Source organism: Mustela erminea, chromosome 13 (genome assembly GCF_009829155.1).
Source record: "Mustela erminea isolate mMusErm1 chromosome 13, mMusErm1.Pri, whole genome shotgun sequence".
Taxonomy (NCBI): Eukaryota; Metazoa; Chordata; class Mammalia; order Carnivora; family Mustelidae; genus Mustela; species Mustela erminea.
In genome coordinates, this window is record NC_045626.1 from 49,291,745 (window position 1) to 49,312,828 (window position 21,084).

At 36.2% G+C, this 21,084-nt stretch overlaps 1 protein-coding gene across 5 annotated transcripts; it reads left to right on the plus strand.

The window, feature by feature from the left end:
* The first annotated feature begins 213 nt into the window (after window positions 1-213).
* Window positions 214-18,389, plus strand: LOC116571928 (proteolipid protein 2-like). 5 transcript variants are annotated; one of them, XM_032310453.1, is made up of 3 exons: window positions 226-367; window positions 14,972-15,032; window positions 17,803-18,389. In XM_032310453.1, exons 2-3 carry the CDS (start codon window positions 15,022-15,024, stop codon window positions 18,356-18,358), a joined length of 567 nt encoding a protein of 188 aa, XP_032166344.1. In that variant the 5' UTR covers window positions 226-367; window positions 14,972-15,021; the 3' UTR covers window positions 18,359-18,389. The 5 variants fall into 5 exon arrangements, with proteins under 5 accessions (XP_032166348.1, XP_032166344.1, XP_032166345.1 ...); XM_032310454.1 differs by having other exon boundaries at window positions 17,806-18,389; XM_032310457.1 differs by lacking the exon at window positions 14,972-15,032 and having other exon boundaries at window positions 214-239; window positions 17,806-18,389.
* Window positions 18,390-21,084: the final 2,695 nt, after the last annotated feature.

Here is a 21,084-nt window from a genome sequence, read left to right on the forward strand (position 1 = left end):
TTTATTGTATTCCTCCTGGAAAGCTACAGAGAAGGTGCAGACATGCAGCTGTGTGATTTCCCACTCTGTGTTTGCTTTGCAATGAAGGAAAATAAGCTATTTCTTAAGGAACAGGTGTAGTGTTAGTTAGTCAAGAGAATAGCAAACAGCAATGGGCTGCTGTCCTGGAAACAGCCTGGTGTCCTAGCAACAACCCCATTCATTTGCCTGGCCTGCCCTGTGGAGTTCTGTCAACACAGGTAAAGGGCCTACCTACAGCACTTAAGTGACAGCCTTTCTGTTTCAGAGAAAAGCGAGGCCCATATATGTAAACCTGGCAGTGAAAGAGAAAACAGATCATTCTCTTAAGCAATCAGTGATTTGGAAGGTAAGATAACAGCAATGTAGGAGTTAAATTTATTCACATTTACTTTTCTTCTAGAGGGGCTGTAAGAAACAGTAAGTTTCTTTAACTGTTGGCTCTCCTAAAGGAAGGATCAAAACTTTGGTGGAAGTAGCTAATGTTATGACCTATGGCTCTGCTCTTGCTGCCTTCTTTGGGTTAAGTAGTGCAGTTATTTTCCCAAAACTTTAGTTTTGAGTAGCCACAAGGAGTAGGAGAAAGAGGACAGGACATATCCTGGTGGTGATTTGAAAGTTATAGCTTCCATTTTCCCACATATTTTAATTGTAATCCCTAAATTTTATGAGAACACTTAAGACCTTTGATTGGAAAATGTTCAAAATATCTTCTGAGACTCACAGGAAATTTCACATGATTGGAACTAGCTGTGGTATAGCATACAGGGTGAATTTTCTGAGGCCAGAGCAGAAACTCGATAGGATTTGTAACTGTGCTGAGAACAAAGTCTGATGCAAGGCTTGATCTCATGTCCCTGGGATTATGACCTGAAGGGAAATCAAGAGTCAGATCTCTATTGACTGAGCCACCGAGCTGCCCCAAGAAATCAAATATTTAAATAAAACTTCTATTCCTTTAGAATGGTTCGACACTTTTATTGTTGGTGTCATAGTCTAGAAAGTCATACACACACGTACACAAAATATTTTTAAGTTTTTCATTACTAAATCACCAGAAGCAAAAAAAAAAAATTATCATTTTAATAATGAATCTCGGGTCTTAGTTTCATTCCTAAAGGAGGTTCAGTTTTTCATTTTGACTTAAAATGATGATACAAATTTCTAGGAATTGGTAAAAACTAACACAGGAGGGTAATGAAACAAATCAGAGAATTAGTTTAGAAATTCAAGTGGATGCCTGAAAAATGTCTTTTGTAACTGTGGAAATAATTTTTTGTAACAAAGAACATGTTGAGTAACTATATTGTTATCATTATGACAACATAGGCTTTTATAATGAAGTCTTACACAGAGGGAAATAATTTCCTACTTCCAAGTTGGTGACAAACCAACCAATTTAGAGATTAAAACTACACATGAATTATATTATATTTCACCTGATTACATTTAATTAATTAGTAAAAGGAAAGCACAGATGAAGGAACTTTTTTGTAGTATGGTTGATAAGGAAAGAACAAATAATGTGGAGTGAAGGTATGAGGCAACTTTGAGCAAAGCACACAGAGAAAGGAGGAAATAATCACAGATAAAGCCAGTCAATATAAAGACAGAGAGTCTTGAAAAAGACAACAAGAACATTTTTGTTAAAAGTGAATACAGGGGAAAAAAGTGAATTTAATGAAATTAATACAATATTATATGTCCAATATGCTTCAATTAAAAAAGTGAATATAGAGAAAGTTATAAATGTGCATGTTGCTAATAGCTTTAAGAAACACCCAAATATATTTTATTTTAGCAATGCCTTTAATTAAATATAAACAGCAAATTCAGTAGTTATGTCAACTTCTATTTTAGTAACATGTTTAAAACGGATTACAAATCTCCTAGTAACAATGGAGTCACAGTTCTTTGTGAAAAAAAAAAATTGTTTTTCTGCAGCAGTTTGTTCTAAAAGGCAATGTATTTGTAGAGACAGACTTTAACACCAAAGAGGTATTATTTTGAGGCAAAGTATGTGAATTTCGACTTGGAGCATGCTCCTTGAAGTGCATTTAATTTTCTAAAGGATGTTTTTTGCACAAAGTTAAACAAAAGGCTTGACAAGGGTTTTAAAGTCCTGTTAAAGATTTCCTAAGAGTTCTCATCTCACTTGCCTCCATTTTACTTCTGCTTCTCTGTGGTCACTACTGCTACGCAAGAAGCAATTTTGTAAGCATTTATATGGCTGTGAGCCACGTATGAGTCAATTAGATTGCCTATTTTTTAAATCTCTCTAACAGTTTATAGAACAGACTAACCCCTTCTCTCACACTGCACCAGGCCTGGATTCTGCCCTTTTGAGGAAGAATACATTAGAACCAAAAAAAAAAAAAAAAAAAAAAAAAAAGCACTCAATGAGATAAGAGCAGAAAGAGTAATAAATTTTTCTTTCCCTCCTCCTCTGAAAAATGATACACAGGGCACTTGGGTGGCTCAGATGGTTAAAGTGTCTGCCTTGGCTCAAGTCATGATTTCCAGGTCCTGGGATCGAGCCCGTGTCCGGCTCCAGGCTCAGCAGGGAGTCTGCTTCTCCCCCTGCTCATGCTCTCTCTCTGTGTCTCTCTGTCTCAAAAGAATAAATAAAATCTTTTAAAAAAGTGATATACAAACTCCTCTTGAGATCTATTTGAAACACATGAGCAATGCTTAGAAAAGAGTAATTCATTAGTAACAGGGTTCAACATATTCCCCCTCCCTAAATACCCTCAACCCAGTCCCTTATTCTTCTATATTTGTTTGTTTTAGATTCACTAAGCCATGTTGTTTACCAAAATTGCAAATAACTTCCCATGAGAAACCCATTTACTATGAATACAGGTCTCTGTAGATAGAAGAGAAAGTCAGCAATGGGAAACGTATTCTGTTCAACATCACTCTAGGCCAGTATTCAACAGAGCTAAACATAATGGACTAATAAAAAGAGTAGCATGGATAATACGTAGAAAACAAGAGATAGAAAAAAATGTGTTTAATTGCCTCTGGGGGCACAAGACTTGCCTTCTTTCCTCTTTTCTTCCTTTTGCCCTTCACTACTATGTCTGATGAAACCAATATTAACATTAGTTTGCATTCCCTGAGCACAGGGCAGATGTTTAGGCCACTAGTGATGAGAAGTGGGTTAATAGTGTGTGAAAAAGAATTCAACCTGGAATTGCTGCTTCATGTGTTTGCATGTTAAGAATTACTTGGCATGCCTTGATAAGATAATCGGATGCTATTTTATTCGACACATACATTCTATATTAGACAATACAGCACTTGATGTTGGCCATTAGCTACATAGGGTCAGGGACTGGACCTCCTTGTGCTCATCACTAGAGCCCAAGAGTCTAGCAGAGCTTGGCACAGATTAGACATTCAATAAATACTGAAGAATAAAGTTGCTTGGTTTACTTTTTCTAAACACTTGCAAATGCTAAAACTATTCACATTTACCCAAACACACCATGTTCTCCATATCTCCCTGTATATTGACCCATGAAAATCAGTGTAGAATTTCTCTTAAATTAGCCTTTTGTCTATAGATTCCTACATAGTCCTCAGGTTTTAGATGGAAGAATGATGCTCCTGTGATGCTTGGGTGAACTCAAGTAAGATGAGCCCTCTGATGGCCCCAGCTTAGCCAGAGGGAGTTTCCAGGCCACAGCTCAGGCAGAAGGAACCTCCCTGAGCCAGGACTCTTAGGTGACCAGGGTGCCTATTGTCTACAAGGAAAAGTACTGGAGCTTCAAACAGAAAGAACTCCAGAGACTGAAGAGATTTCCCTCGAGAGTCTTCAGCTGAGTACTGATTAACATTTACACGTAAGACACTACCTGAGGCTGGGGGAAAGAACAATGAAAAGGTTTAAAAGAAATAATCCCTGGAGTTAATCCATTGATGGGAGTGATACCTGTTCCCTATCTAGAGTAGAAATCCTCCTAATTCACAGAATGTTGGCCAGAAAGGTTTTGCCTCAGTAGAGGGACAAAAATTGCCATAGACTCAAAGCTGCTCTAGTTCCACCTACCCCAACTCAAAAGCAAGAATTGTGTACTAGTTTTCTATCCCTGTGTAACAAACTGCCACAAGTTGTTGGCAGAATTCACTTTCTTGCAGTTGTAAGACAGAGATTCCCACTTTCTTGCTAGGTGTTGGTACAGGACCACTTTCCGCTCCCCAAGGGCCCTCATGGACAACAGAGTAGTGGGAATGTGGTCTCTAATGTTTCATCATCTTCTTTTAAAGTCTTCTCTGATTTGGTCAGGACCACCCTGGATGATGTCTCAATGCCTGCTGTGGTTCTAAATGTATGTAAAGGCAATATTTAAGACAATTACATTAAAAATGGGAGGTTAAAGGGATATAAAGATAAACACGGTTTATTTGAACTGGTAAATCATCAACAACACTAAACTGTGATAGGTTGTACATATATGAAATGTAATACCTAGAATGATGACTAAAAATCTATTCAAAGAGATAAATGCAAATGTACCATACATAAAAATGGAACTATAAAAATTGATCAGGTAAACTATTAGGAAGCAGAAAAAGGAACACAGAAGAGCAAAAAAGACAATAAACACAAAACAAAAAAATAAAATGGCACATTTAAGTCCTAAAATAACTATTACATTGAATGTAAATTATCTAAAACACCAATCAAAACTTACTGTGGAGCTAATATAATCAAGATCGTTTGGTATTGGTAGAAGAATAGATAAATGGACCAATGGAATGGAATGGAAAGCCCAGAAACAGACTTACAATGATATAGTCAACAGATCTTTGACAAGGGAGCAAAGGCAATAAAATGGAGCCATTATTGTCTTTTCAACAAATGCTACTGGAACAACTGGACATCCACACACACACACAAAATGAATCTGGACACCTTACAGTCTTCACAAAAATGAACTCAAAAAGAATCTCATGTAAATATAAAATGTAAAACAATAACTATAAAATTCCTGGAAGAGAACATAAGAGAAAATCCATGATCTCAGTATGGTGATGAGCTTTTACATACAACATGAAAGGCATGATCCATGAAATGAATAACTGATAACTTGGGCTTCATTGAAATTAAAAACTTCTACTCTGAAAAACACAAGGACAGCAGAATGAGCAGACATGTTGCAGAGTGGGGGAAAGTATTTGTAAATATTGTGCACAATATCTGATAAAGGACTCTTATCCAAAGTATACGGAGAATCCTTAAAACTCAACAGTAAGAAAGTGAACAATCCAATTTAAAAGTGAACAAAAGACCTAAACAGACACCTCACCAAAGAAGATGTACAGGTGGCAAATAAGTATATGAAAAGATGCCCAACAGCATATGTCAGTAGGGAACTGAAAATCGAAGGAATCACCATCACGCACCTGTGAGAATGGCTAAAATGTGAAACATTGGCAATATTAAATGCTGACAGAGAATATAGATCAATAGCAGCTTCCCTTCACTGCTGGTCGAATGCAAAATAGTACAGCCGCTTTGGAAGACAGTTTGGCACTTTCCTATAAAATTAAACATATTCTTACCATACAATCCAGTAATTGCACGCCTTAGTATTTGCCCAAATGAATTGAAAACTTATGTCCACACAAAAACCTGCACATAGATGTTTATAGCAGATTTATTTATAGTTGTCAAAACTTGGAGCAGCCAATATGTCTTTTAGTGGGTGAATAGATTAACTTTAGTACAACCGGACATTGGAATTTTATTCAGCACTTAAAAGGAGCTATACAGGGAGCCTGGGTGGCTCAGGCAGTTAAACGTCCCACTCTTGGTTTTGGCTCAGGGTCATGAGATCAAGTCCCACCTGGGGCTCCACGCTTGGGACTCTTTCCCTCTTCCTCTCCTTCCCTTTCTGCCCCTCCCCTCGCATCCATGCAGGCACACACGCTTGCTCGCTTTCTCAAATAAATAAATATAATCTTTTTAAAAAGCGCTATTAAGCCATGGAAAGATACAGAGGAAAATTAAATGCATATTACTAAGTGAAAGAAGCCAATCCGAAAAGGTTACATACTACATGACTCCAGCCATATGACATTCTGGAAAAGGCAAAACTATAGAGACAGTAAAAATGTTAGTGATGTAGGTGGTTGTGGGGAGAAAAGCATGAACAGGTACAGCGCAGAGGATTTGGAGGGCAATGAAACTACTCAGTATGACACTATTATGGTGATGACTACATGTCCATTATATATTGGTCCATGCCCATAGAATGTAAAACACCAAGACTGAACCCTAACGTGAACTATGGACTTTGAATGATAATGATGCATCATTGTTGGGACATCATTTATAACAAATGTGTCACTTAGGTACAGGATGTTAAGTAGAAGAGCCTTTGCATTTCAGAGGCAGGGATATATGGGAACGTTCTGTGCTTCCCACTCAACTTTGCTAAACCCAAAATCGTTCTAAAAAATAAAGTCTATTAAAATTCTTTTCAAAAATGGAAATATTTAGGGGTCCTTGGGTGGCTCAGTGGGGTAGGCATCTGCCTTCAGCTCAGGTCATGATCTCGGGGTCCTGAAATAGAGTCCTGTATCAGGTTCTCTGCTCAGCAGGGAGTCTGCTTCTCCCTCTCCCTCAGCCCCTCCCTACCTCATGAGCACACGCTCTCTCTCAAATCAATAAATAAAATCTTTTTTTAAAATATAGATATTTAGAACTCCTCTTTGTGAGTTATTTAGTATTTTTTTAAGGATTTTTTTATTTATTTGAGAGAGAGAGAGAGCATGAGAGGGGAGAAGGTCAGAGGGAGAAGCAGACTACCCATGGAGCTTGGAGCCTGATATGGGATTTGATCCTGGGACTCCAGAATCATGACCTGAGCTGAGAGCAGATCAGTCACCCAACCAATGGAGCCAACCAGGCACCCCAAGTTATTTAGTATGTTTTACAGCACATCTAAACTTGGCTTCTCAGCCTCTCGAATGGTTTGGTTTTTCAAATTTTTCATACTTTTATAATGTTAAAAGTAGTTTAATGTTTAATTTTTATAATGTTAAAACTATGCTATAATGTCAAAACTTTATAATGTTAAAAAACCTCTTTTTAAAAAGATTTTATTTATTTGAGCCGGGGTGGGGGGAGGAGCAGAGGGAGAGGGAGAAGCAGACTCCCTGGAACAGGGAGCCTGATGTGGGGCTCCATCCCAGGAGCCTAGGATCATGACCTGAGCCAGAGGCAGATGCTTAACCAACTAAGCCATCCAGATGCCCCAAGGATACCATACTTCTATTAAAATATCAGATAAGAATATTCCTTCAAGGTCAAAGAATATAAAAAACATAAGTGTACTCATAAGATATGCAATGTAACTATACACACCATATTTTTGAAAAACCTTAAAAATTGTATAAATATTTGGTCCTTCATACTAGGTACTAGAAAAAGGAAAAATTTTTTAACTTCCTTTTTTAATGCAACTGAAAATAGTACAGAGTCTTTACTTGTATATTAAAACAAACACACATACACAAATATATTCAAACACATGCAAATTCACAGACTATGAAGTCAGACATCTTATTCAAATTATATTTCTATCTTACACTGGCTTCCTGACATGTATAAGTGAATTCATATTCTGAGGCTTAATGTCTTTATCTATAAAATGGAGATATGTCAGAGGGTTATGATAATCAGATAAAAGTCTACAAATACATAGGCACATAATAAGGGCTTAATAAACATTGGTAAATATAACAAATATTTATTAAAATTATAAATATTGACTATTAATACATTCACCCAACACCTTTCTGATATTTTATTCCATGTAATTTATAAACTTTTAAAATAAATAGTATATCTTAGTGAAAAAACTGTATTTGTCTCCTTATGAAAAAACTTAAAAAGTGTTTATAATTAAAATTTTTAATCTTTTGGTATGCTTCTATTTAGAAATCTGATCATTATATAGTAATAGTGAGAAACTGAATAATGAAATGAACAATCCACTTATAAATAATTGTTTTTTTACTTTTCACGAGTGCCAATTCTTAGTCATTAGTCATTATGAATACATTTTCCCTTTCCCAATTGCCAATTCAGTGAAAAATGCATTAAACTCCAATTAATTTAGAGTACAAGCAGTTGAGTTAATCAAGTAATTGAAAAAAATTTTACATTCCAAATTTGTTCAGAAAATCCCAGTCAAAATTAATTCCAAACAGGCAACCTAATTTGGAGAACTTTTAAAAAAATATTTTTATTTCTTTGTAACTATATTCTTTAAGGCTGTGTGGATTTCAATTTTTATTTTATTTTAAGTTTTCATTAAATTCTAGTTAGTTAACATATAGTAATGTAATATTGGTTTCAGGAGTAGAATTTAGTGATACATCACTTACATATAACACCCAGTGCTCATCATAAGTCAAAACTTTTTTAGATTATGCTTTCAATTGTTTCTTATAGTTTCCATGAACAAAGTTTATGTCAATACATGGTGTTCAAAAAGATGGTGCTGAACCCACTAATTCTGAATAATGTAAGCAATTCATTATAATTTGTGCTCAATAAATTATTTTAAAATGTAATTTTTTGTACTTTAATTTTTTTCATCAATCTCACATATTTCAAAACCCACATATATCTTATGTGCAGAGACATTAAAACTATGCTTTGCAAGGGGGCATCTGTGTAGCTCAGTTGGTTAAGCAGCAGACTCTTGATTTAAGCTCAGATCATGATTTCAGGGTCCTGGGATTGAGCCCCACATCCAGGCTTTGGCTCCATGCTCAGCAGGAAGTTTTCTTGAGGATTCTCTCTTCCTCTCCCACTGTCTGCCCCCCGCCCTGCTCACACTCTCTTCCTTTCTCTCTCAAACAAACAAATAAATCTTCAAAAAAAAAAAAAAGTAACTGTGCTTTGCAGGGTAAAATAGGTGAAGAGGATTAAGATGTACAAACTTCCAGTAATAAATTAAGGAACTCATGGGGATATAATATAGTCAATAATATTTCAATAACTTTGTATGGTGACAGATAATAACTAGACTTATCATGGAAATAATTTTGTAATGTATAAAAATATTGAGTCATTATGATATACACTTGAAACTAACAGGATACTGTATGTCAATTATGCTTCCATAGAAAAAAAATACTATGTTTTGCACAGTCTAAAAATCCTGATTACACAGTAAGACTATTCCAGCTGACCTCATCTGAAACAGAAGTTATGTATATATATATCTTGAGATGTAGTGATGATTGAATATGAATTCTGAGAACGTGAAGACTGGTATTTAGGGGTGATATATTTTAGAAATAGCTGAAGAAAGATTTCTAGCTTTTCAAATTTAGTCTTTTAAAGATAAGATGTACCATGTGTATTCATAGAAATATTTTGTTTTCTTAAAATACCTTTAAGTGAACATGGATTCATTGAAAAGAATACAGACAGATTGAATCATCTCATTAAAAATAGAAAGCAGAGGAATTGCTATAAAGGATAAAAGACTTTTAAACATAATTTGCGTGTGGGGTGCCTGGGTGGTGCAGCTGGTTAAGTGTGGGACTCTTTGTTTTGGCTCAAGTCATAGTATGTGGGTCTTGAGATTGAGCCCCATGTTAGGCTCCACACTCAGTGCTAAGTGTGCTTCAGATTTTCTCTCCCTCTCCCTCTGCCCCTCCCACTCATGCTCTCTCTTTCTCTCTCGAATAAATAAATACATCTTTAAAAATATTAATTTACTTGCAATATATATAAGTCAAATCATCATGCTATTTGCTCAAATATACAGTGCTGTATATCAATTATATTTCAATAAAACTGAAAGAAAAAAATTTGCTGAAATACCAATTGTTTCTCTCCATAAAGCAAGAAAGGAATCTGAAAGAAATATAAGCCAAATAAAGGCATCATCTTTCCCAGCTAAAACTGAATTATTAAGATGATAAGTCTTATAGGTACTATAATAAGCAATATTAATAACTAATATTAGAGTTCTACAGTTCATTTAATTATTTCTTATCAATTATCTTATTTGTTTCTCACAGAAACATCTGATGCAGGCATTATCATAATTCTCATATTCCAGGCAAAAAATTTTAGACTCAGAAAGGATACTCCCCATTTTCATCATTTGATTTTTCTGCCAAATCACGGCAAAGATAGCTTTCCCTTTCTCTAGGCAGTAAGAGTTATTTTCTGGTTTATAGTGATTTTTTTTTAAAAGCCCCATGCTGTGGAAATAATGGTCAAGAATAGGTGGCAAGGTGGGCACCTGGGTGGCTCAGTGGGTTAAGTCGCTGCCTTTGGCTCAGGTCATGATCTCAGGGTCCTAGGATCGAGTCCCGCATCGGGCTCTCTCTCTTTGCCTGCCTCTCTGCCTACTTGTGATCTCTGTCTGTCAAATAAATAAATAAAATCTTTAAAAAAAAAAAGAATAGGTGGCAAGGGATTACTATTTCCTCTACCATTGACACAGCAAGCTCTGATGGCCAATGCTGCCTTGTTAGGACTAAAAACAACCTAACAGAACTCTCCACTATTTTGAGATCCAGAAATAGATATCAAGCCAATCCTGGCTCCCTCAGGAATTTAGGTTGGCATTTAGGGAGTGGGAGTGTGTATACTTTGGCATTAGGGGTCACTCTGATGCTCAGTCCCTCTGATGTTTACTAGAACACAATTTCGGGGAAAACAGGACAAGGAACAGGCTAGAGATCCCAAAATGTAAGAAAAATAAAGTGTTCCATACAGAATTTCAATTTTTTCAAGCTATTATGTCAACTAACCTCCACAGAATGCTTTCTAAAATTTTTCTCTTTTGCTAATGTGAGATCGCCTTAAATTTGGAGGGCATGTGTTTCGGTCACTACACAGCTCTCAACTTGTTCTGAAAGCCAAATAGTTCTGTATTTAGAAACATGTAAACTACGTAGTTAGCTGACAAAAGTAGATTAAGATATGTGAGAGTGGAAGAGGGAGGAGTTCCAGTTTGTGAATCTGGAGAGCTTATATTGAAAAAGATTTGGAAAAAGAAGTATTAGCATGGACAAAGAGAGATATTACATAACTATAAATGGAGAACTCATCAAAAAGATGTAACAATCCTAAATGTGTATGAACCTAAAAATAGGTTTTCAAAATATATGAAGCAAAAACTTATAGAACTAAAGGGAAATATATACATGGAGATATCAGTACTTCTTTCTCAGAAATCAATAGAACAATATAATAAAAAATCAATAGAGTATGAAAGAATGATACTTTCAACCAACTTGATCATTTATAAAATATTCTACCATCAGCAGAATATAAATTTTTTAAAATGCACATGGAACATTTATTAAGATAGACCACAGTCTGGATCATAAAGCAAATCTTAACAAATTTAAAGACTTAAAACCATATTAGAATAGGCAAATTCATAGAGACAGAAAGTAGGATACAGATACAAGGGGCTGGAGAGAAGGAAGAATTTTTGTTTAATAAGTGCAGAGTTTCTATTTGAAATAATTAAAAAGTTCTAGAAGCAGATCGTGGTAATAGTTACACAGCATTGTGAATGTGTGAAAAGCCATTGAACTATACACTTAAAAAGATTAAAATGATAGATTTCATATTATGTATCATTTACCACAGTGGATAAAATTAATTAGGGAAAAAATTGCTATTAAACATATTAAAACTATGTTATCTAACAAAATAAAATTAAATAAGAAAATAATAGAAAAGTATCAGGAAAATCCTCAAATATTTGGAAATTAAACAATGCATTTCTAAATAAACCAGGTGCCAAAGAGGAAATTTTAAGAGGAGTTAGAAAATATTTAAAACTGAATGAAAATATAGCATATAAAAATTTGTGGAATGTAGCCAGTACTTAAAGGGAAATTTATAGAAACAATGCTTGTATTAGACAAAGATCTAAAATCAGTAGCCTAAGATTGCAGCTTAAGAATCTAGAATATTGGGACGCCTGGGTGGCTCAGTTGGTTAAGCAGCTGCCTTCGGCTCAGGTCATGATCCCAGTGTCCTGGGATTGAGTCCCACATTGGGCTCCTTGCTCGGCGGGGGAGCCCGCTTTTCCCTCTGCCTCTGCCTGCCTCTCTGTCTGCCTGTGCTCGCTCGCTCGCTCTCCCTCTATCCCTGACAAATAAATAAATAAAATCTTTAAAAAAAAAAAAAAAGAATCTAGAATAAAGGAGCGCCTGGTTGGCTCAGTGGGTTAAGCTTCTGCCTTCCACTCAGGTCATGATCCCAGGTTCCTAGGATTGAGCCCCACATCAGGCTTTCTGCTCAGTAGTGAGCCTGCTTCCTCCTCTCTCTGCCTGCCTCTCTGCCTACTTGTGATCTCTCTCTCTCTCTCTCTCTGTCAAATAAATAAATAAAATATTTTTTTAAAAAAATAGAATCTAGAATAAAGGGATGAGGACTGCCTGGGTGGCTTAGTCAGTTAAGCATCTGACTCTTGATTTTGGCTCCAGTCATGATCTCAGAGTTGCTTGGGATTCTCTTTCTACCTCTTCTTTTGCCCCTCCCCTCCTCAAAAAAAAAGAATCTAGAAAAAGGGAAGCAAATTAAATGCAAAGGAAGGAAGGAAATAATAAAGGTAAGAATAGAAATCAATACATTTGAAAACAGAAAAATAATAGAGAAAACAAAAAAATCCAAATGACCTTGAAAAAAACAATAGAATTTAGAAACATCTAGCCAAACTAACTAAGAAAAAAGAGAAGATACCAACTACCCTGATATTAAGAATGAAATAGGGTCCATCACTACAAACATTATGAGGACAATAGAGGAATATGATGAAAAAAATTGATTTCCAGAAATAAAATAACTTAGATGAAATAGAGCAATTCTTTGAAAAACAAAGATTAATAAAACTCCTTCAAGAAGAAATGGATAACCTAAATATCTACTAAAGAAATGAAATTTACAGCTTAAAAATTCCAACAAACAACACTCTAATACCAAATATTTAGAAATATATCAATTCCATACAAACTCTACCAGAAAATGGTAGGGGAAGGAACCTTTCCCAATTTATTTTATGAGTCTAGCATTGCCATGATAACACAACAAGCAAAAAAGAAAAAGAAAGAAAGAAATGTAATATAAACACAGACACAACAAAACCTTCAAAATTTTAGTAAATTGAATCCAGCAATACATAGAAAGGATAAAACATCATGATAAGTTTGGGTTTATCCAAGAAATGGAATGTTGGTTTAACATTTATAAATCTGTTTTTTGGGGGGGTGCCTGGGTGGCTCAGTGGATTGAGCCTCTGCCTTCAGCTTGGGTCATGATCCCAGGGTCCTGGGATAGAGCCCCGAATCAGGCTCTCTGCTTGGTGGGGAGCCTGCTTCCCCCTCTCTCTCTGCCTGCCTTTCTATCTACTAGTGATCTCTGTCTGTCAAATAAATAAAAAAAAATCTGTTTTTTTGGTAAATCTGTAATTTACCATACCAACAAAATACAAAAGGAAAACCACATAATCATCTCAAGAGGTGCAGAAAAAACATCTATACTTGAATTTTTAGAAAGCTTATCAAACTAAGAATAAAAAGAAACTTCCCCTATTTTAGTAGAGAACATCTGTAACTAACATAATGGTGAAAGACTGAATGCTTTTCTTTATGATCAGGCAAAGAAAGGATGTCCACCCTCATTGCTTTTATCTAACACTGTACTAGAGGGACAACCCAGTGCAAAAAGACAAGAAAACTAAATATAAACACAGACTGAAAAGAAAGAAACCTCTCTTTATTGACTGATAACAAATAGAGAACCCCAAAGAATGTATAAGAAGCTATTGGAGATAGTAAGTGAATTTAGGAGAGTCATAAGATTCAAGGTCAATATACAAACATCAATTCTACTTTAATAACGTAGCAAAAACTATTAGAAATTGAAATTCGAAAACTCTATGATAGTGGGGCCCCTGGGTGGCTCAGTTGGTTAAGCATTGTCTTTGGCTCATTTTTGAGCTCATTTATGATCTCAGGGTTCTGGGATCAAGCCCCATTTTGGGCTCCCCACTCAGTGGGGAGTCTGCTTGTCCCTCTCTCTCTGCATCTCCACCCTGCTTATGCTTGCTCACACTCTCTCAAATAAAATCTTTTTAAAAAAAGAAAACTATGATAACATAAAAATATGAAATATTTAGGTATAATCTAGCAACATATATGCTAAAAATTGTAAATTATTGATGTAAGAAATAGAAGAAGACCCAAACAAATGGAGAGTATACTATATTAATGGATTGGAAGGCTTTTTAGAATATTAATTTGCCCAAATTGATCTATAATTTTAATGTAATGTCCATTGAAATCTCAACAGAGTATTAGCAAGTTGATTCTAAAATTTCATAAAGGACCTACAATAGCCAAAACAATTTTGAAATGGGAAAACACACTACCTGATTTAAACTTACTATAAATCTATGGTTATCAGGACAGTATAGCACTAGTAAAGGATAAACATATAGACCCACTGCATAAAACAGAGTTTAGTTTCATACAAATTGGTCAACTGGCTTTTTACAGGTTTGTCAAAGAACTCAGTGGTGAAAAATTATTTTTTCAGCAACTGTGATCAATTTGACACCCATATGCAAAACTAAGAGAATGATCTTTCTGTTGTTGATTTATAATATTTAATTATGTTCAATTAACGTACTTTGTATTGTTTTAATTTATTTGAATTTGTCAAGATGTGTTCTTGCTGGGGTGCCTGGGTGGCTCAGTCATTAAGCACCTGCTTTCCGCTTAGGTCATGGTCCCAGGGTCCTGGGATCAAGCCCCACACTGGGCTCCCCGCTTAGCAGGAAGCCTGTTTCTCCCTCTCCCACTCCCCCAGCTTGTGTTTCCGCTCTCGCTGTCTCTTTGTCAAGTAAATAAATAAAATCTTAAAAAAAAAATTTGTTTTTGCTTCCAGGTATTTTGTGTAAAGTCTCATTACTAGGTGTGTACCCACTTAATATTCTTATGTCTTCTTGGTAAGTGACCATCTTACAATTCTCTAATGTCATTTTTTTTTTATCCTAATAATATTCCTTGTTTGGCAGTTTACCTTGTCTAATATTAAAATACTCACTCCAGGGGCACCTGGATGCCTCAGTCGGTTAAACATCTGCCTTTGGCTCAGGTCATGATCTTAGGGTCTTGGGATCAAACCCCGTATAGGGATCCCTACTCAGTGGGGATTCTGCTTCTCCCTCTCCCACTGCCGTCCCCCAACTCATGTGTGGGAGAAAGAATCTCTCCCTCTCAAGTAAATAAATAAATAAATAAAATCTTTTTAAAAAACTAGCTACTCTGAATTCCTTTTGATCATTGTTTGCATAATACATCTTTTCCATCCATTCATTTTTAACTTTTTTTAATATTTAAACTAGGTTTCCTGAGAAGAACATGTAGATTTTTTTAATCCAATTTGACTACTTTTATCTTTTAATTGGTGTGTTTACCATATACATTTAAAATAATTATTTAATATAATTACAATATAATTGGTGTGGTTGGTTTTAGGCCTACTATTTTTCTACATATTTTTTTGTTTGCCTTTTTCCTCTTTCCTACCTGTTTTTGGATAGTTAAATGGTTTTACTATTATATTATATTTTATCTATTTATATTCTATTTTATATTTTAAACACTGCTCTTGATAGTACAGTAGAATATTTAACATTTTAGAGTCTACTTAGAGTAATGTTTTAATTTTTAAGTAATATGGTGAAGTTTACAACTACATAAATCCCTTACTCTTTTCCCTTTATGCTATAGCTGTCATGTGTTTTAAATTAACATGCATTCATTTTTAAAATTTATTTTTTAAGAATTTATTTGTTTAATAAAGAGAGAGGGAGGAAGGGAAGGAGAGATGGAGGGAGGGAGGGAGCACACAAGCAGGGGAACAGCAGCAGGAGAGGGAGAGAGAGAATCTCCAGCAGACTCTCTGCTGGGCATGGAACCCAACTCAGGGCTCCATCCCATGACACTGAGAGCAGGACCTGAGCCAAAATCAAGAGTTGGATGCTTAACTGACTGAGTCACCCAGGTGCCCCTAAATTAACGTGCATTTAAAACCCCATCAGACAGGGGCACCTGGGTAGCTCAGTTGGTTGAGTGTCTGCCTTCAGCTCAGGGTCCTGGGATTGAGTCCCATGTTGGGCTCTCTGCTCAGTAGGAAGCCTGCTTCTCCCTCTCCTTCTGACCTTTCCCACTGCTTGTTCTGTCTCTCTTTCTCAAATAAATAAAAAATTAAAAATAAAACCCTATCAGACAATGTGAAAATTTTTCTTCCAATAATTACACATATTTTGGGGGTAACTGGCTGGCTCAGTAGAGTCTGCAACTCTTGATCTCAGGGTCATGAGTTAAAGCCCCACACTGAGTGTGGAGCCTACTTCAAAAAATGTTAAAAAAATAATTACACATATTTTAAGGGACTTTTAAAAAAGTATTCTAAATTTACTCAGATATTACAGTTTTTATTCTTCTTTCATTCCTAAAGTTCCAAGTTTCTTCTAGTATTATTTTCCTTCAGTCTGAAGAATTTTATCATTTCTTTTAGTTACCATGTGTTCTTTTAGTTCGTCTTCATCTAAGAAGATCTTTATGTTTCCTTCATTCCTGAAGGATAGTTTTGCTGGATATAAAATGTTGGGTTAATAGTTCTTTCCAATCATTTTAAAAATGTTGTTCTACTATTTTCTGTTCTCCATGGTTTCTGATGAGAATTCCACCATCATTATTAACATCATTGTTTTCCTATATTTGTCATTTTTTCCTTAGCTGCCTTCAAGATTTTTTTCTTTACGTTTAATTTTCAGTAATTTGATTATATGTGTTTGAGTGTGATTTTCTTCTTCTTTTCTTTTTTTTTTTAATTTTATTTATTTATTTGACAGAGAGTGAGAGAGAACACAAGCAGGCAGAGCAGCAGGCAGAGAGAGAGGGAGAAGCAGACACCTTGCCAAGCAAGGAGCCTGACATGGGGTTTGATCCTAGAACCCTGGGATCATGACCTGAGCTGAAGGCAGTTGCCTAACCAACTGAGCCACCCAGGCACCCCTGAGTGTGATTTTCTTTGAGTTCATTCTGTTTTATGTTAACTTCTTAAATATACAAGTTAATGTTTCTCACAAAATTTAGGAAGTTTTCAGCCATTGTTTCCTTAAAAATTTTTTCTGCATCAGTTTCTTCATAGAACTCCACTGTTATAAATTTCAGTTTTTTTTATATAGTCCCATGACTTCCTGAAGTTCTATTCATCTCTTCCCAATTTTTTCCTCTTTGTTCTTCAGACTGAATGATTTCCATTATCTACAAGTTCACTGACCCTTTTCTCTGTCATCTTCATTCTTCTATTGAGTTCAGCCAGTAAATTTCAGAGATTGGATGTTTTAAAGATATTTTGTTCTTTTTTTATAATTTAAATTTTTTGCTGAGTACTTTTATCTTTCTATGCATTTTATTTAGTGTGTGTTTACCTTTATCTCATGGAGCTTATTATGGTACCTATTGTTTTAAAGTCTTTAAATTTCAGCATCTGTGTTATCTTAGAGTTTGTACCTGTTCATTGTCTTTTCCCTTAATAATTCCCAAAGAACCACATTTCTTAGTTATTTGCTTATCAGGTAATTTTGAATTGTATTCTGGACTTTTTGATTATTAAATTGTGTAGATATGAATCCTATTAAAATTCTCTAAGGGGTATTATTAGTAGTAGTATCACCATCATAATCATCATCATTACTGTTTTAGCAGGTGGTCAACTCAGTTAGCTTCAGACTGCAAGTTTTCAAAACCATTTTTTAGACAGCAAGCAAAACAGCTGGGTGAACAGCATCCTGGAACCCTTCTTCAAGTGTGCAGATCCTTCGTGTCTCCAGGAACTCCAGGTCTCGCCATGGTGGAGTCTGAGCGCGCCTCAGCCCGTGGCTGCTGCACTGCCTTCACCAATTTCTTGTGCACCAGAAAGGGAACTCTCCTATTTGCTGAGACTATATTGTGCCTGGTGATTCTAATCTGGTTCAGCATCTCAACACCAGGATACTCCACTCTGTCAGTGGTTGAGATGATCCTTGCTGAGATCTTCTTTGTCATCTACATGTGTGACCTACCCACCAAGATACAATCCATCAACTGGCCTTGGACTGATTTCTTCCGGTCCCTCATTGCCGTCACCCTCTACCTAATCACCTCCATTGTTGTCCTGGTCAACAGAGGAAATCGCTCCATAATCATTGCAGGGGCACTGGGCCTTGCTGCTGCATGCCTCTTTGGCTATGATGCCTACATCACCTACCCCTTGAGGTAATAAAGATATACAGCAGTCCTGACTGATTGTGCAGTGATCCATGTTGGTGGACTCTCTTTATTTCCCTCTGAGATGGGTGGGAGGTTTAAATCTTAGTTCAATTCTCAAAGCATTTTCTAGGCAGCTTTGGGTCTGTCCTGTGAATATCCAGCTCAAGAGTAAACTAGGGACTGGTACAGTTTCTTACACAGTATTAAGGAATTCTCTTCTCAACCTCACTTCCTTCCAGGTTTCCTCTTCTGTTCTCTGCCCCCGCAGAGGCCCCTTTTCCCAATTCTTCTGTGCAGAAAGGGGAGGTTTCTTTTTAGAGTTTTACCTGCTCATATCACTGCTGCTGAACAGTTTTGCAGGATGGGCCTGCCCTTGGGGCAAAGCCAAGCAAAAAAAGAGGGGTAACAACAGAACACTCATTCTCAAATGCGTTGCTTCTTCAAGTTTTGACTCCACAATCTGCCTGCTTTCATAGGCTTTTTAAGAGTCCTCGGGTCATTGTTTTTGTGTATTTTGTCCAGAGTTTTTAGTTGTAATCAGAGAGATAAGCCATACCGGAAGTGCTCTAATTTGATCAGAATTGGAAGTCACATTTTGAGAGTAGATGTAAGGAAAACATTTTCCAAGGATGTCTGTTAAGATATACAAAATTAATATAATGGAAGAGGAAGGTCTTAGAGATCATACAGCCCAGTGGAACTCCCTCTGTAGTTGCCTGGGGTAGGAAGGGGTAAGAGTGCTAAGTATAGACAATACCAATCAAGTGTATTCTTAAAATAACTGACCAAAGTCAGACCTCAAGCATTCTAGTTATGCTGAGATATCTCGATGCCCTTTCTCATACTCTTCTTCAGTGGGTAGCTTACGCAAACATCCTTTAGTGATGTCTAGAATAGTGATTTAGCATTATGCTATTCCATGGAGCCCATTCGGGACCAAAAGTAGTGCAGAGAAGGTATACTCTCTGCCACTACTTCCTGTTTCAATTAGAATAGACCATTTCTTTTTTGTTTGTTTTATTAGATTTTATGTATTTATTAGAGAGAGAGCACATGCACACACATGTGTGTTGGGGGAGGGACAGAAGGAGAGGGAGTAGTAGGCTCCCTGAGCAGGGAGCCTGATTTTGGCAGAGGGGAGGAGAGATTGATTCCAGGACCCCAGGATCACGACCTGAACAAAGGCAGACAATTAACCAACTGAGCCATCCAGGCGCCCCTAGAGCAGTCCACTTTCATCTGTTTTTCCTAATGGACTATGTCATAACATGTCAGAAGAACTAAGATTTACATTGGTAAAACACAAAGAATCACTGGTTTGCAGTAAAGACATAAAGCAGTTGGCCATATATGATGGTGCTTTCCAACTCTTCTCTGATGCTTATAAACTAGTTGGAGATCCTCTGTATAGGAGGTACTGAGGACTTGTCAGGGATTGCCCAGGGGCACTGGGGAAGGATCAGAGCAGTGTAAGTGTTTCTGCTTCCCTAATTTAAAGTGGTGGTCTGAGTCCTCTAGAGTACACTAGCTGTCATGAGCTTTTGTGCTTTACTCCCTCACTTCCAGAGCAAACTAGCTTTGCTTGATGACTTTAAGTTATCAAACCAAAATGATGCTGATCTATTTTATCCCTTTGGAGAATCTTTGCATTTCATGAGGCTCCTGACAATGGCAAGTACTTAACACAAATAAATTGTTTTAATATTTGCATTTAAGGTATCAGGCTAGTGGGGGAAGAGACTGTCCCTTGAGTATCTTATAAAACCTAGATTATACAAAGTAAATTAAACAATCTTGGAGCCATACTTTAAGGTTAGGATGACAGCTGAGTAGTTAAGGAACTTAATAGTTCTTCTCCCAATTTCTATTAAATATTCACTAAGTACTTCCAAAAGATAAAAAATGCACAACAAACTCCAAAATAAAGAATAAAAGTCAGTCATAAGAGAGATTCCTGGAAATATTTCTATTATTAAGTTTTTAATAATGCCAAATTAAGAAACAGAATGGATCTATCAGGTATGCACCATCTTTTGAATCAGGAAAGCACAGCCAGAAAATAGGTAGAAGGAACTCTGTATCATAACTTGCCCCATGATTCCCCTCATTGCTACCCATAATTAGGGAACAGAGAGCTTCACAAATGAGAAAGGTAGACAGACATGGCCTTCACTGTGTGGAAACAGACTTCTGAACAATCAGAGTGTCCCTTCCTTTCATAACAATGTCTCTTAATTCAATTTCTATAATCCCCAGCACATTATCAGCTAGGATAAAAAGAATGGGACCTTAGTATATGTAGTCCTCTCAAAGGTAAAGAATTTCAGGCGAGGTAGAGGAACATTAAAAGTAGTGAAAACTGAGGGAGGGGTAAAGTTGTCGTGCACCACTCAGTGTCATTAAAGAATAAATACAGTTACATTCTGTAGGTTACACATCCTCTTTCCAATAAAGAATTAGGAAGTGATTCTATTTCATTTCAAAGGAACTACAGAAGAAAAATGCCTATTAAACAATAAAAACTGACATAAGGCTGTGTATATCAAATCACAGAATATTAGAGGCAAGTCAGTCAGTACCTAAGTTAGATGGTGGAGAACTAAACAGCAAAACTCTATACTTTATCTTTTTTTTTTCAAACTCTGGGCCTAAATATTTTTCTCCCAACTCCAAGTTGAAAAAAAAAAGGGAGGAAAAAAGTGGGATGTATGAAATACATTTTTGTATGCAGTAAAA